Genomic DNA, 15,262 nt, shown 5'->3' with positions numbered 1-15,262 from the left:
AAGTCCGTCAAACGCCATCATCATTATCTTTGGTCCATCCCCATCATTCCAAACTCCTTCAAATATTTCTTTACGTTCACATCGCGGGTAATCAGCTTTTTGTGTGATTACCAGGATCTCTTTTTTTTTCCTTCCCCCTCTTGTGCCGGGATCATTATTCAAAGTACGTTGCCGGATCCTTCCTTGCCCTCTTCTCTTGTTACGAAGCCGAAGCTTGACATGTCCCCCTCAAATCCCCGTCAGCTTCAGAGCTCTCTTACATCATTTTCACCGCCGCATCCTCCTGTCACCCGTGACGCTGAGGTCTCAACCTCGATTATATTTCATTATACTGTTGGCTAACTCGTCTGATTCAAACATTTGTAGACCTTCCTTGCGCTCGGGGCGTTCATCATCGGCTTGGGTTGGCGAACACTACGGCGTTAATTGTGGATTCGGAGGGTTTCTCGTGTGATTTTTTTTAAACACCAGCACATGCGCTGAGCTATGGCAGCGGAGGCGTTCACTCAAATGGGAAACCATATGGTTTCCGATTCTGCATCAACAATCAATGCCGTTGATGATATGTCAACTGTCGATGGCGACGAAAATATCTTGAAGATGGCCGGTGGGCCGCGGAGGCGACAACATGATGACGAAGATGAAGGCTCAGAAATGTATGATGAAGAAGATGACGATGACTTGGAGAGTCTCTCAAGTATTGCAGTTGATGGAGCTATAAAGACGTCGACCAACAAAGCGGAGGAAGAAAAGGAATTACCACCACATGCTTGTTGGTACGTTTCAAGACTCCCATATCCTACCCTAATCCAATAAATGCCGTTGCTGATGTCGATATACCCAGTTACTGTGGTATACACAATACTAGCAGCGTTGTCAAATGTCTTGCCTGCAACAAATGGTTCTGCAGTGCCCGCGGGAATACATCCTCTTCGCACATCGTGAACCATCTTGTTAGGGCCAGACATAAGGAGGTCCAACTCCACCCTGAATCTGCATTGGGTGAAACTGTGCTTGAATGTTATAATTGTGGTACAAGAAATGTGTTTCTCCTTGGCTTTATTCCAGCAAAGTCTGACACCGTGGTTGTTTTGCTTTGTCGTCAACCATGTGCCGCAATGCCGTCTTCCAAAGACATGAACTGGGACACTTCCCTTTGGCAACCCCTTATTGAGGATCGCTCATTCCTTCCCTGGCTTGTAGCTTCTCCTTCAGACCAGGAGCAACTACGAGCTCGTCACCTCAGTCCGCAGATGATTGCGAAATTGGAAGAAATGTGGAAGGAGAACTCTAGTGCTACCGTCGAAGACTTGGAGAAAGCGACCGGCGTCGATGACGAGCCTGCGCCTGTCTTGCTTCGATACGACGATGCCTATCAGTATCAAAACGTTTTCGGACCTCTCGTGAAGATAGAGGCAGACTATGATCGCAAGTTAAAGGAAGCGCAGTCGCAAGATGGATTGATAGTCAAATGGGACCTTGGTTTGAATAACAAGCATTTAGCGAGCTTCGTCCTGCCCAAACTGGAGTTAGGTGATGTGAAACTGGCTGTGGGTGATGAAATGCGTCTTAAATATTCGGGCGAATTACGACCAAAATGGGAGGGTGTTGGATACGTTATTAAGATTCCGAATAATCAGTCCGATGAAGTCACTATCGAGCTTCGGGCCAAGGGTGATCATAAGTCGGTGCCTACTGAGTGCACTCACAATTTCACAGCGGACTATGTTTGGAAGTCAACCTCCTTCGATAGAATGCAGTCCGCCATGAAGACCTTTGCTGTTGATGAGCTGAGTGTTTCTAACTATATCTTTCATCGGCTTTTGGGAAATGAAGTCGCTGCTGGGCCGATGAAAACTCAATTGCCCAAGAAGTTCACAGCACCCGGTCTTCCTGGCCTGAACCCCAGTCAAATTAACGCTGTCAAAGCTGTCCTTCAAAAGCCCTTGAGCTTGATCCAGGGCCCTCCCGGTACCGGAAAAACTGTTACTTCTGCGACAGTTATTTATCATCTAGCAAAAATTAGTGGTGGGCAGGTGCTGGTTTGCGCTCCATCCAATGTTGCTGTCGACCAATTGTGCGAATGCATTCATAGAACAGGCTTGAAGACCGTTCGTGTCACTGCAAAATCAAGAGAGGATGTTGAATCGCCTGTTCGTCATCTTTCACTTCATGAGCAAGTCCGCAACAATGACAGCAATGTCGAGTTGATGAAACTGACGCAATTGAAAAATGACATGGGAGAACTATCGAGCCAAGATGAGAAAAAGTTCAAACAACTCACACGTGCTGCGGAAAAAGAAATTCTTAGCAATGCAGATGTTATCTGCTGCACCTGTGTGGGTGCTGGGGATCCAAGACTTGCCAAATTCAAATTCCGGACCGTTTTGATCGACGAATCCACACAGTCATCGGAGCCTGAATGTATGATCCCTCTTGTGATGGGATGCAAACAAGTTGTTCTTGTTGGGGACCATCTGCAGCTTGGCCCGGTTATCATGAACAAGAAGGCAGCTAAGGCTGGGTTGAATCAATCACTTTTCGAGCGCTTGGTGATCCTGGGATGTGCTCCTATTCGGCTGAATGTCCAATACCGAATGCACCCTTGTCTGTCAGCTTTCCCATCTAACATGTTTTATGAGGGGTCTCTGCAGAATGGCGTGACGAGTGATGATCGTCTTTTAAAAGATGTGGACTTCCCCTGGCCTGTTGCGGATAAGCCCATGATGTTCTGGTCGAATCTTGGCAACGAAGAAATCTCTGCTTCTGGAACGTCGTACCTGAATCGGACGGAGGCCGCGAACGTGGAGAAAATTGTTACTCGATTCTTCAAAGCCGGCGTTAAACCGTCAGCCATCGGTATTATCACTCCCTATGAAGGACAGCGCAGTTATGTCGTCAGCTCCATGCAACTTAATGGAACATACAAGAAAGAGGCCTACAAGGAGATTGAAGTCGCATCAGTTGACGCCTTCCAAGGCCGAGAAAAGGACTTCATTGTGCTGTCCTGTGTCAGGTCCAACGACCATCAGGGAATCGGATTCTTGAGCGACCCACGTCGTCTAAATGTTGCCCTTACACGTGCCAAGTACGGTCTTGTTATCCTAGGAAACCCCAAGGTTCTTTCGAAGCATCCTCTCTGGAACTACCTCCTCCGCCATTTCAAAGAGGGGAATTGCCTGGTGGAAGGTCCTTTGTCGAATCTTCAGACTTCCCTTGTGCAATTCAGTCGCCCAAAGCAGGCGTATCGCGGCCCACAGCGGTTCCAAATGGCGTATAATCACGCTTCAAGCATGGCCGCAGGATTGATGAACGGTCGAAATGGACAGCACACCGACTTCCAGGACTCTGGGTCTGTCGCCAGTTATATTCCGGACGATGTTTCTTCGGTTCACTCTTCCGCCTTTGGCGGTGTTGCCATCCCACCTGGTTACCCGCAGATGTTCCAAAATTTCAGCGAGGTGTGGCCGCAGCTTCCTAACAATCGTCGTGCAAATGGATCCCGAGCGACAGGTGCGCCCAGCGTCGCTGAAGAGTCCGTGGCGGCCACCGAATCCGACGTGACGGGAAGTATGATCGATGGGCGGAGCGTGGGGCAAGGAGGGGTCAGTCTCAGCGGATTAAGCATTCATGATGTGACCAAACAGCCCAGTCTTAGCCAGTCCGATCGCCTGAAACACTATGTTGAATCCAGCGGCCGTGCGGAGCCGTATAGAGGATACGAAAACACAAGCGTGTTTGGCGGAAGTTCAGCGAGCATGCGGATTCCCCGCGGCAACGTTAGCCATGCTACCGACGACGATGACGCCCGCAGCATCTCTACCGCATTCGCGAGCCAAATAGGAGGAACATATGATTGAAGGTAGGATCTTGCATAGCTGTTGCGCAGTTGGATGAAGTTGGATCGGCACATTTAAAATCATACGGAATTTCCGAGCACCCGGGACGAGAGGGAGCTGCAAAGAAAAATTGTGCAAGTGGCGTTGTATCGGTTATGTGCTACGGACGCCTGGCCATAGCCATCAACAACATGCTACTATGGCCTTTTTTTATTTTGCTCCGGTCGATACTCTAACCAGCCGTCGTGTGATGGGTAGGTCTGGAGGCCAAGGCAATAGCCTCTCTGTTCGCATCAAGGACATCACCATATATATCCTCCGTTCATCATGGCAACAAGGCCATCGCGGGTGCCCCCTGCTAATTGTTCCTGGCATCCCCCTTTTTCACATAGGATCTTACGGTCAACTTGGGAGAAAGAGGACGGTTGGAGCTACGAGTGGACAGGGATTTTTTGAGTTGTGCTGGGGTTCCAAAAGACAGCACGTTTGGTAGCTGCTTCGCTACAGGGGGCGGGCTACCTTGTTGCAGGCCAGTTGCAGCCAATTTTAGCTAGGCAAGAAAAAAAAAAAAAAAAGGAAAAAAAAAACACACACACACACACACATGCAAATTGATAGAGCCAAGTAGTCGTGAATCAACATCCTCATCGTGGACATATATATGTATGACCATGTGCAAGCAAGCACATGCTTTTCTAAGCTTCTGACCCGGACCCTGCATTTCCTGGGCATTTGTAAGGCATGTGTCATCATCCATGTCACAGCTGGGAGGGGGATTGACGACGACGTGCCGGAAGAGGGAAAGGAACGGGATGCAGCGACGCCAACCCAACTCGGGAAATGGGGGCGTGAATGTGACGTCTCACCGCCGTCTCGAGGTGTGCGAAGTGTTCGAGGAAGTCCCGCACCCGCCAGCCCCTTTTGGCAACCCCCACTCACGCGCGGTCTATTTTTGGCCGCCGGATGTGACCGAATCGGTCTCATCGCTCCTGCCACCGCTGTCTGTCCCAATGCGTCCAGTGCGTTCTGTCCCGAACAGGAACATTTCCGTTCTCGGGACCACGGCGGGACCCACACCCCCGCGCGGGTCTTGGCGCGTCGCACCTGCGGTCTCAAGCCCCAATTCGCCCCCCGCCGCCGCCGCCCCGCGGTGGCTGTCAAAAGTACAGTAGTCGCGACACATTCCCGATCGGCGGGCGTCTCGATCGAAGCCATTTTTCGCTCATTATTCAATCTTAACTGAATATTCAATGCCGTCTCCGCCGGCAAGGTGTTCCCTGCTGCGTCCTCGTGTGCCGGTTTAACCTTTCTCGTCGCCCTGTCCCGCGCAACACACCCCCCCTGGCCTGGCCCCGGCCCTGGGCATGAGGCACGAAGCGAAAAATGACAAGCAATCGAAGCATGAAAAGCTGAAAGCTTTCTGCTTCTCTTTTACCAAAGCGGTTCTTCAAACACCTCTCCACCGGATTTGATTTCTTTTTTTTTTCTTTTTGCCTTTTTTTTTTTTTTTTTTTTTCTTTCTTCCCCCAAACAAGGGCGGGTCAATCAAATTCCATTAGACAATCTGCATGTTGAGAGATGTGTTGGCATTGATTGTACGGAGTAGTTTGATATCATCTCCCTTTTCCTTTTTTTTTTTTTTTAATCCTTTTTCTTTGCATGCGTCTTGAACCGATCTACTCCCTTTTCTCATCCGTATTCAAGAGACGAGCTGTTTTTCTGCCACTGTTGTGGACACCCTTCTTCTGAAAACGCTGGACTGGCCCGCAATTGTTGTCGAGGAGGAATAACGCTACTTGTACAGCACATACGATGGTTCCACCTCCTTTCGGGTAGCCCGCTGTTGATCACACCTCTCACATACATACACACACACACACTCTCTCTCTCTCTCTCTCTTTCTTTTTCGTTCCCGATGGATACACCACTACCATCGCGTCCATCGAATGGACAACATTCAGGTCAAGCTTCTGGGAGCAGAACCAATTCGATTAATGAGCAGACCACCGGGAAAAATGTGCAGTCGTCCGATGTTATGCCTTCACAAGATGAGTTGGCTCAGGCATTTAGAATACCTATATTAGATACGGACGGAAAAGAGCGATTGTTCGCAGATCTGTTTGATAATCCAAATGCGTCCGAAAAGAGACAAGTTATGGTCGTCTTTGTACGACACTTCTTCTGTGGTGTATGTTGAATTCCCCCAAAACAAAAAATCTTGGAACTGCTTTCTGCTCGCAAACTTGTTACATTCTCGGAGAACACTCTGGGAGGCCCGATCACATACATTGAGGCTAACTATGACATACAGAGCTGTCAGGATTATGTTGCTACCCTTTCTTCTTCAATTCCATCTCCGGCTTCTCTTCCGCCAGGCGTAAACCTCGTTGTCATCGGCTGCGGTGCCAGCAGCCTCATTTCGATGTACGCGAACACCACATCATGCTCTTTTCCAATATACACAGACCCGACGGGCCGCCTATATTCCATCTTCGGCATGACACGAACTTTGACTTTGGGACCAATGCCTGACTACCTCAGACACTCCACATTTTCCTTGGTGATTAAAGGCATCAGGCAAGGCTTAGGCCGGACTTTCAACGGCGATGCCTTAAAGTCGGGAAATATGGCTCAAGTCGGCGGAGAATTTTTCTTCAAGATCGGTCCTAAAAAGGAAAACGAAAAGCAAGACATCACTGTCACCTGGTGTCATCGAATGAAAACGACACGGGACCATATCGAAGTCCCGGCCCTTAAGCGCGTGATGGGGTTTGAATGAAATATTCTATTTCCCAAAGCTAAACTTGGCCTGACCGGGGGCCCCAACCAAAAAACAAAGGCCGGTCACTTAAAACGCTCGCCGAGGGTAATCCTCATATGCTGGATATCTTTAATACAATGATTGAGCGATCTGATGGCAGCTAAAGTGCGGGCAATATCTAGCTCGGGCATTTCGCAGGCGGACTTGTCGAGGATTTATTTATCGCTGACAGCTTTTTATTCTCTGTGCATTTTTATGTATGTATTTACATTATCTTAATAACTACATTTTTGTTTGACAAGGAAAAGTATTTGACGGCCTTCCTGAAAGCTTTGATACCCATTATTTACCCCAACTGCCCTCGGAACTACCGCAAACCCATACCAATTCGAGCCCGAAGGTCATGGCCAACATCAAAACCACTGGAAGTCAGGGTTCTGAAGCAGCTATTTGTCCGCAAATAGTGCCTTTTGGTTCCTTTTTTTTTTTTTTTTTCTTTTTCTTCTTTCTTTTGCCCTTCCACCTCTCTGCTAGTCATTTTGATTTTCCGGCATTCTCGGCTGGTTCGCTCCGTCCCGAAGTGCTCCAACCCAATGCCGAAGCCAAACATCGCCGCCGGGATCTCCAGTGGTGCTTCTACATATATACACGAATGATACCCCGCAATGCATTCTGAGCTTCTTTTCGAACCTCCTGTTCACCCTGAAATTTTAAAAAAAACATGGCGTCTTCTGCTACACTGCATTCAAGCATGGCGACTTACCCGGATCTCCAGGGTAAAGTTGTCCTCCTCACGGGTATCGGCCAGCAAGGCGACCCGTCGATGTGGGGAAACGGCGCCGCCACGGCTCGAGTACTCGCCCACAACGGCGCCAAAATATTCGGCTGTGACTTGAACCTCTCCGCCGCACAGCACACCCAGCAACGCATCGTAGCAGAAGGGGCTGATTGCACCGTTGTCGCCACGGACGTTACCAAAGGCGACGAGGTCAAAGCCCTGGTGGACGCATGCGTGCAAAGATATGGCCGAATCGACATCCTTGTCAACAATGTCGGAAAATCCGAACCGGGCGGACCGGCAGAAATGAGCGAGGAGACGTGGGGCCAGCAGACGGACGTCAATCTCAAATCTGTGTATTTATGCTGCCATCACGTCCTACCCGTCATGGAAACGCAGGAAACGGGCGGTGTCGTGGTGAACGTGTCCTCGATCGCTGGCATCAGATACATCGGCAAGCCGCAAGTTGCGTATAGCGCGACCAAGGCCGCCGTGCAGCAGTTCACCAAGGCGACGGCAGTCATATATGCAAAGCGCGGGGTCAGATTAAACACCGTTGTTCCAGGGCTGATTGACACACCGCTGGTGGGTGTTTTGGCGAATAAATATGCCGGTGGTGACCTAGAAGGTTTCACGGCGAAGAGGCACCAAGCTGTGCCGATGGGGAGAATGGGAGATGCGATAGACGTTGCGAATGCGGTGGCTTTCTTCGCGTCAGACTCTTCGAAATACATCAGTGGTCAGGAGTTGGTGGTGGATGGCGGGATCACATCATCAACGGGTTAAATTCAGGACCGTTACGTTAAACTGAACCAGCAAACCACTCTTGAGGGTGACACCCAGGAGAACAAGTGCCTCCAGCATATTGAATCTGGTAGGCCCTGGTGTTGTTGGCACTCTCAGCCACTTCTAGCTTCAACAGGGGTTATTGGTTATTTAGGGAAATGTTCATTTCATGCAATCCATACTGACTATCTAATACAGAATATTAGAATACTGAGAACAAGAAGAATTGTACATGAAAAATCCCACCAGCAGTATGTATGTACCACCATAAAGCTTTCCACCCATGCAAATAAGCTCGAAGATGCACATGATAACAGTGTACTTATGCCAGCCCTGATTGATCCCATGTAATATTATGAAGGCCCTTTCAATGCAGCAGTAAAGGAAAATGTACAATGAGCCTCCGTGAGACAGAAAACTATTGAAGCAAAGGAAAGGTAAGAGGGCCACACAAAAAAAAAAAAAAAAAAAAAATCAAAGAAAAGAAAAAGAGAAAAATGGCAGATAGAGCCCAGCTCTAACGGGGAAGCCCCTTGAGCGCACTGACAAGGGGCCAGCGATGAAGCAACAGCTCAGAAGAAGACACAATCTGCCCTTTCGCTTTTCACATAGATACACATAGATACACACATATTTAAACACCGTTCCTTTTTTGAAAACGAGCCAGCAACGAACAAATGGTCATCACGTGTCATTAAACGCGGGGTGGGAAATCACGACTGCTTTTCTTGCTTTTCTTTTGTTATGAGTCTTGCTCCTCAACCACTTACTTCTAGTCTATCAAACTTTTGAAAAACCAACAAAGTGGCAGAGCAGCAAACCCACACTCACTGACCTGATGGGACAGTGCTGAGGATAGGGAGAGATGATGATGACGATGATGATGATGTCTCATTCTTCTCTCGGTTCAACGAATCTGGTTTTCGAATGCTGCCAGTGAGTCTGCTTTTCTGTCGAGCAACATCTTTCTCTCGTTCGGTCGAGAGAGCACGCTTGAACATCGACTGGCCAAGTTGTCGAAAGATACCCTTTCGTTCGCTTTTGGATTCTTCATTGTCGCGCCGTTGCGCAGCTGGGGCAGATTCGAGTTTGGTGATTTTGCAAAATAGCGTTGAAAATAGGTACTGATCGCCGTTGCTGTCATAAAGAGGCAGATATCGATAGCCTTGCGCCAGACTGCTAAGCTTTGCTGTGAATGTAGCTAGCTGTATGCTGTTGTTACCCCCAAAACTACGGCCGTCGGTGGAGTTCCACACGATCCAGCGAACGAAGACGAGATCTGGATATTTAGTTTCCAGAGAAAATTTAAACTCGTCCCCGAAGATCGGATTGAAGCCATTTTTCTGCTCAATCTGTGTTCGACGACGGTGAGGAAGGCCAATGCCCGAAAATCCATTTCGGTTCGACGCATCCACACCACCTTCGCCGAATGCCATACCTTTCTTCTTATCATCTGCACACAGTATTTCGATCTCGATGTACGGATTGATGCTATCATCAGGCCCCATTCCTCGAGATCGAGGAAGCTGCTGAGCAGAAATCACATCCACGCGGAAACGAACCAATTGTCTGTCGATCTTTGGCTTGCCATCCATTGTATGCCTTGACGATGGTGGTACTCGCAAGCTTTCCGGTTTGAGCACGTATCCTGTACGATCATTGCCAGCGGCAAACATGGCTTGATTCATTTGCATTCCAACATCAAAAGTCTGCCAATTGAGTGCAGCCATCTGAACACCTCGTCTCCAGAAGCTATTTGGGTCAAAGTTCGATGAACGCAATCGATACCCTGACGGGTAGACCCTTGTGAGATACAATCGATTGTGTGCTTCTAGAAGAGCTTTGTTTTCAGAGTCTCGGCATATTGTTTCAATAGACCGTTCAGCAAAGGAATATACGTGATTGAATTGTTTGCTTTCCGGCGTATCAAAGCCTCGCCATTTATAGCCACGAGCGTAGACACCAAGATCTGCGAGAACTTTGATCACTCTGCTTTTGGGCATCTTCCTCTTACCAGGAAATGGCATTGTGGCAAAAGCTGCATCACTCTCCTCGGAAGCACTACTCAGACTAGTACCAGTCAGAGAACGCTTCGGTTGAGTTAACACCGGGGGTAGTCCATCGATTGGGCCGATTGTCGGTGGAGACGAGAACGAAGAATTTGTAGGAAATGAATTTTGGGTGGTCGACTGTATGAAAGGGGAGCTCGAGCTTCGTTTGCGGCCCATAACTTTACTAGGACCGGAGATTTTTTCCTCACTTTCGTCAGACGTTTTCACTTTGATCAAAATTTTACCCTTCAATGCCTCCGGGCTTGGAAGAATCGGCCAATCTGCCCGAAGCGGTTCAAGTAGAAGTTTGTCGCCAAATTCATTCTTCATGATGTTGGTCATGGCTATTTGTTGTTCCGCGTTACAGTGAACCTCAAGCGATAAGATCAAAGGATAGTCGGAAGATAGGAAGGCATAACGGTCGATGACAGATATGCAGTCCGCAAAGAGGACACTCGTGGTCATTGTCCTGCCATGAGAGACGATCGGACGGCCATCTGGACCATCCCAGCAATCAATTTCGACGCAGCGGCAGCCTTTTTGAAGTGCAGCGATATACGCCTCCGTGCTCGAAGCACCAGCAACTTGCCTTCCAAGTAGGTATGTGTTGTGTGAACTTGAGATGAAGTAGTCGTTTAAAGGCAGATCAAACTTCGGCGGGGGTACATGGGTTGGATATATACCGTTCGCAGGAGATATCAAAAAAGACGAGAAAGCATCAAGATCCATGCGTGCAGCCGAGCTAGATAGAGCCTCTGGAAGGCTTTGTGAACGCCTGGATCTTCGAACAAATCTTTCGAAAACCGATGCCCAATAATCCCTATTCTTATCGACATCTTCTCCCTGTGCACTGCGAAGGAACTCAAAGAACTCCTCAATACTTAGGCCGTCCCTGCTCTCAGCGACTACAGAATCGAAAATCTTCCTTATGTCCTTGCGATCTTTTAGATGTTGAACGAAGCTTTGGAATTGAGAGAAATTTATTTTCCCCCTCCCGTCTGCGTCAACTCTCGCAAATTGACCACGTAGAACTCGTTTCGAACAATTGACATGGAGGCTATGGCAGAGATTTTCAACAGCGCCAACGTCGAGGCATTCGTCTTCAAAAGGTCTTGGGCTCCCAGGGAATCTTCGAGCAATTTCACGCTGCCAGTGAGCCTTTAATATAGTTTCACTTTGACCAGAGCCGGCTAACCCAACCATAAGTCCAATTCTATATCTGGAAATTTGTTCCAGAGTCGTAGTCCACAATTCAACGATGAACCGAGTTGGTGCTATCAAATGCAGCGCCTTGACTGGCCTATTCTTCGATCCTTCGGGGTTGGCGAAAATAATCGTAAACCAGCGGCTCTCAAATTCGATAGGAACTTGATGTTCCTCTCGATAGTTCCGCGCGTCTGGACCCAATCTTATTTCTTTGATATCATCGATATAAAATCGTTTGGATGGGTTTGAGAGGTCCCAATACACCTTCGCAGTGTCAAAGTCCAGAAAGAAAGTCTTATATTTCTTTCTTTGCTTCGTTACTTTTGTGAGAAGTGAACCACATTGCAAAAGAGGATCCACTCTCGGGGCAACCCCTGCGGTGCTATCCAGAGAAAGTCGGTATTCGTCGCCAAATGAAACTCGATCCGGTCCACACCGGGGCTTAAGAGGGTCAGGTTTGTCGTCCTCCTCAACACTAGAATCGAGTGCGCTATCTTTGGAAACTGATGTCTTACTATCACTTCTTCTGCGCATAATAACGGGACCCGAGCTATGATCTCGTTTATCATGGGAATTTAGCGATCCTCGCCGACCAAGCTTGCTAGCAGCACCCCTAGACAGTCGCCGCATTATGCCAGGTGCTTTGTTGAATGCAACGTTTCCTAAAGGTCCGTCTGTGAAGGTTGATTGCGTTCCTATGCCCATTACCGATTCTGGTAACTCTAATGGCAGGGGCGAGGCAAGGAATGGGGCATCTGTTGCATCATTTCGAGCGTTCCGAGTTGAGGTGTCTATCGACGTATGCAATGGTGAGGTGACGGCACTAGAGCTTGGAAGCGGACCTGAAGGAACAATGGAAGAGATAGACGCCACCGTGGAGGTGTTAAAGCCCCAGCCCGGAGGCGCAGAGGAGCTGAGGGGAGTGAAACCATCTTGCAATGGAGTTAGCTGGGAGGATTCGGACGAAGATTTTGATCCTGATCGATGGCGTCCATCTGACTCGGTTGAAGATCGATAAGCCATGATTTTTTGGCCCTGCGCCTTTCGATAACCACACAGACACACGAGCTCGCACACAAATATTAATCAAGTAGGTTGATCAGGCGTGTACTGAGTCTCCGTCAAGAATTGACTGATGCTCAACGAAGATCAATGCTGGACTCGCAGACTGGTCACGGGAGACGGGAAAAAAGATTAGAGAGCGTGAGGACAGATCATAGATATTGGGAAAAACACGTTCCAGTACGATGGGACGCAAGGCACAGGCCTCAGAACGCGCTACTAGTAAATTTTGGGGTGCATCTTGGCCGGCAATGAGATGCGTATTATGCCCTTCCAGAGAGCGCTGTGGAAGACAACCAGCACGCACACTTTGGGAAAAAGACAGAGGTTGTCGTTCTCGATGAGCTCAAGTATGAAACGGCCCCTCGGTAAGGTCACTAGTTTTCAGCATCCGCCAACGCTCCGCTGCACTTTCGGCTTCGACCCCAAGCCACGCTTTCCTCGAGCCAGTATTTGCCTGAGTTTTGAGCCACGAGAAGGAGAAAGTAGTATGAAGAATTAAAGAGGATCGGAGAGTCAAGGAAAAGATTAGAGGCTTGGTCAACTATCAATGAATCAGTCTTAGCGATAGAACGACGGGGATCAGGCTCGTGCCTCGCATACCAAGAATTACTACTCTCATCCGGGAGAGAACCTCGAGGCTTTTATATGTCGACGTGACGTCCTGTTACACACGCTCGAACCTCAAAGTAGAGCAAGCAAAGGAGGCAGTGAAGTCTGATGACCAAAAAGGCAAAAAGAACATGCAGAGCTAGGCAATGTCGTGGGTGCTCGGAAACTGCGGCTCAAGTGCAATCTTTTGCTAAGGGGAGGGTCGCCTTGTTAGCACATGCGCCGCAAGAGAAAAAAAAACTCGCAGGACCTCCAGGCAAAGTTTGCTGTTTATCATGATATGCCAGAATGCCTTGAGAGAGCAAGCAGTGCAAAGGGAAGCATGGTGATGTGGAACTTACCAGAAGAGCTACGAAAAGAGTGATTGGAATGCAAGAAACAGTGACGCAGAGAATCGAAGTGAGTAACAAAGTGTTGTGTCAAACAAGAGCATGAGACGAAAGGAAAGATGAGAAGAAGTGAAGAGGTGAGAAAGGAGAGGAGGGAGAGGGAAAGAAAAGAAGAAGGAGAAGAAGGGATTGGGCTGACCAGCGCATTCATTGAGTGAGTCGACAACCACCTGCTGCTGTCGTGATAATTTCCATTCAGCACCCGCCTAAGGTGGTAACAGCAAACGGGGAACACCTCAATACGCACTGTTACTAGTGTATTACAGCAAGCAGGGGGTTCTTTACACTAAAACCCCCTCCCTCCTGACATGTTATAATACATGAAAGTTATGTTTCAATGTCTTTCATTACATAATTTTCACGCTCAAGCCACTTCTCCCGTTGGATGGCTGTTTCATTACATACAGACCTCCATTATTACCCCACATCCTCTGTACAGGGATGGCACTTCGCTTCATCAGATCCAGCGTCTACTGCTGCTGCGGCTTGCCCGTGGTCTGAGAGCTGGCTGGGGTCTATCTGCGACTCTCTCCAGCACCGGGGTCGAAGGGAAGCTTGTCGTTGCCAAATTTAGGCTATCGTGATCTGTCTTTGCAAGCCACAAGGGCAGGGATCTCGCCATAGCAATGGGATTTGCGTGTGGGAGTATGTATGCACATACGTACATCTGTCCCGGACAGGTTTGGTCTTCACTACTATGGGCGATCGCATGAGAAAAACAAACTCCACACAACATGGCTCATCCTAACTGCTTGCAAAAACGAAAAGTGGGCTTTTACGGAGTGGGGGGGTAGGGGGGGGAGGCTTGACACAGGGAGGGCAGTGTCTTCGGGTTATGGAGGAGTTGGGTGGTGGAATCCTTTTTTTTTTTTTTCTGCGTTTCGAAAATTGAAAGGGATTGGAAGAGCATCCAAGAACAAGGCTTCAATGGTTGGCGGACAGCAATGCTTGGGTAGAGCCCACAAAGCGCTTCTTTGCTTCTTGGGTGTGCGTGTGTGTGGTCAAGTGGTGCAGCCGATCATGTTTGGAAATCTGCAGAAGCGGTGAGGATTGACACCCCTCCTTTGAATGACGTGCAGCCATTTAGTGGCCACCTTCCGATGTTCATTCTCCCGACTTGACTCCTCCTCCTCCCTCCTCTTCCATGTGTTGCTGCGAATCGAGGGTGTTGTTTTGGTGTGTCACAGCACTGTGAAGCGAACCATGTGACCAGCCGAATTCGGGGCGGCATCTCAGTTGCAGGCTCCTAGGAATGAAGGACGGCTAAGTCCATGGCTTTTCTTAGGATTCCTAATCGAGATGTTTTCCCTCCCTTGAGCTGCATGATCGGCCATGTCTTCCGCCCCGTTTGAACAGCTACTGTCCTGGCAATCTCACGGCAGCATGGGGAATGCATGCCGATGCTCTGCAGAAGAGTCTGTGCATCCGCATCCTGTCCAGTGATAAGTACAGTCCTGCAAGGCTTTTGAAGGGGGAGTTCGTCGTTAATGAGCTGGAGCCTGCGGCCATGGCGGTAGCTAAAATCTCTCGGTCCAACAAAAAGTGCGCAAGGCAATGCTGGGTTGATTAAAATGTGGGGAAAGCCTTTGCTGAGCGGGTAGGAGCCGAACTGTTGCCCACTCTCGCGTCTCTTTTTGCCTGCACTCAGCAAACAAACTTTCCGTTCTGTTCTCGGTTCACTTTTCCTTTCTCTCGCCTCTCTCCTTTTTTTTCTTTTTTTTTTTTTTTTTTCCCCTTCGCACAGACAAGGGTCCGAGTCCGCCTGTCAAAATGCCAAA

The 15,262-nt window shown here is 48.8% G+C and overlaps 5 protein-coding genes across 5 annotated transcripts; 4 read left to right on the top strand and 1 right to left on the bottom strand.

The window, feature by feature from the left end:
* The first annotated feature begins 98 nt into the window (after positions 1-98).
* Positions 99-4,494, top strand: D8B26_008425 (uncharacterized protein). The gene is made up of 3 exons (XM_003070001.2): positions 99-163; positions 367-776; positions 845-4,494. Exons 2-3 carry the CDS (start codon positions 487-489, stop codon positions 3,858-3,860), a joined length of 3,306 nt encoding a protein of 1,101 aa, XP_003070047.1. The 5' UTR covers positions 99-163; positions 367-486; the 3' UTR covers positions 3,861-4,494.
* A 1,260-nt stretch (positions 4,495-5,754) lies between these two features.
* Positions 5,755-6,618, top strand: D8B26_005981 (uncharacterized protein; the record flags this gene model as incomplete). The annotated part of the gene is made up of 2 exons (XM_003070002.2): positions 5,755-6,027; positions 6,151-6,618. The coding sequence occupies 2 exons, from the start codon at positions 5,755-5,757 to the stop codon at positions 6,616-6,618; spliced, it is 741 nt and encodes a 246-aa protein (XP_003070048.2).
* Positions 6,619-7,351: 733 nt separating this feature from the next.
* Positions 7,352-8,164, top strand: D8B26_005980 (uncharacterized protein; the record flags this gene model as incomplete). Its single annotated transcript, XM_003070003.2, has 1 exon — positions 7,352-8,164. One exon carries the CDS (start codon positions 7,352-7,354, stop codon positions 8,162-8,164), a length of 813 nt encoding a protein of 270 aa, XP_003070049.2.
* A 772-nt stretch (positions 8,165-8,936) lies between these two features.
* On the bottom strand, positions 8,937-12,444 carry PLC1 (Phospholipase C; the record flags this gene model as incomplete). The annotated part of the gene is made up of 2 exons (XM_066125052.1): positions 8,937-8,941; positions 9,000-12,444. The coding sequence occupies 2 exons, from the start codon at positions 12,442-12,444 to the stop codon at positions 8,937-8,939; spliced, it is 3,450 nt and encodes a 1,149-aa protein (XP_065981133.1).
* Positions 12,445-14,135: 1,691 nt separating this feature from the next.
* Positions 14,136-14,836, top strand: D8B26_005978 (uncharacterized protein; the record flags this gene model as incomplete). The annotated part of the gene is made up of 2 exons (XM_066125051.1): positions 14,136-14,527; positions 14,770-14,836. 2 exons carry the CDS (start codon positions 14,136-14,138, stop codon positions 14,834-14,836), a joined length of 459 nt encoding a protein of 152 aa, XP_065981132.1.
* Between the last annotated feature and the right edge of the window lie 426 nt (positions 14,837-15,262).

The sequence above is a fragment of the Coccidioides posadasii genome, chromosome 3 (assembly GCF_018416015.2).
Source record: "Coccidioides posadasii str. Silveira chromosome 3, complete sequence".
Taxonomy (NCBI): domain Eukaryota; kingdom Fungi; phylum Ascomycota; class Eurotiomycetes; order Onygenales; family Onygenaceae; genus Coccidioides; species Coccidioides posadasii.
Note: the sequence above shows the minus strand (reverse complement) of the source record. Positions and strands in the feature narration are given on the sequence as shown.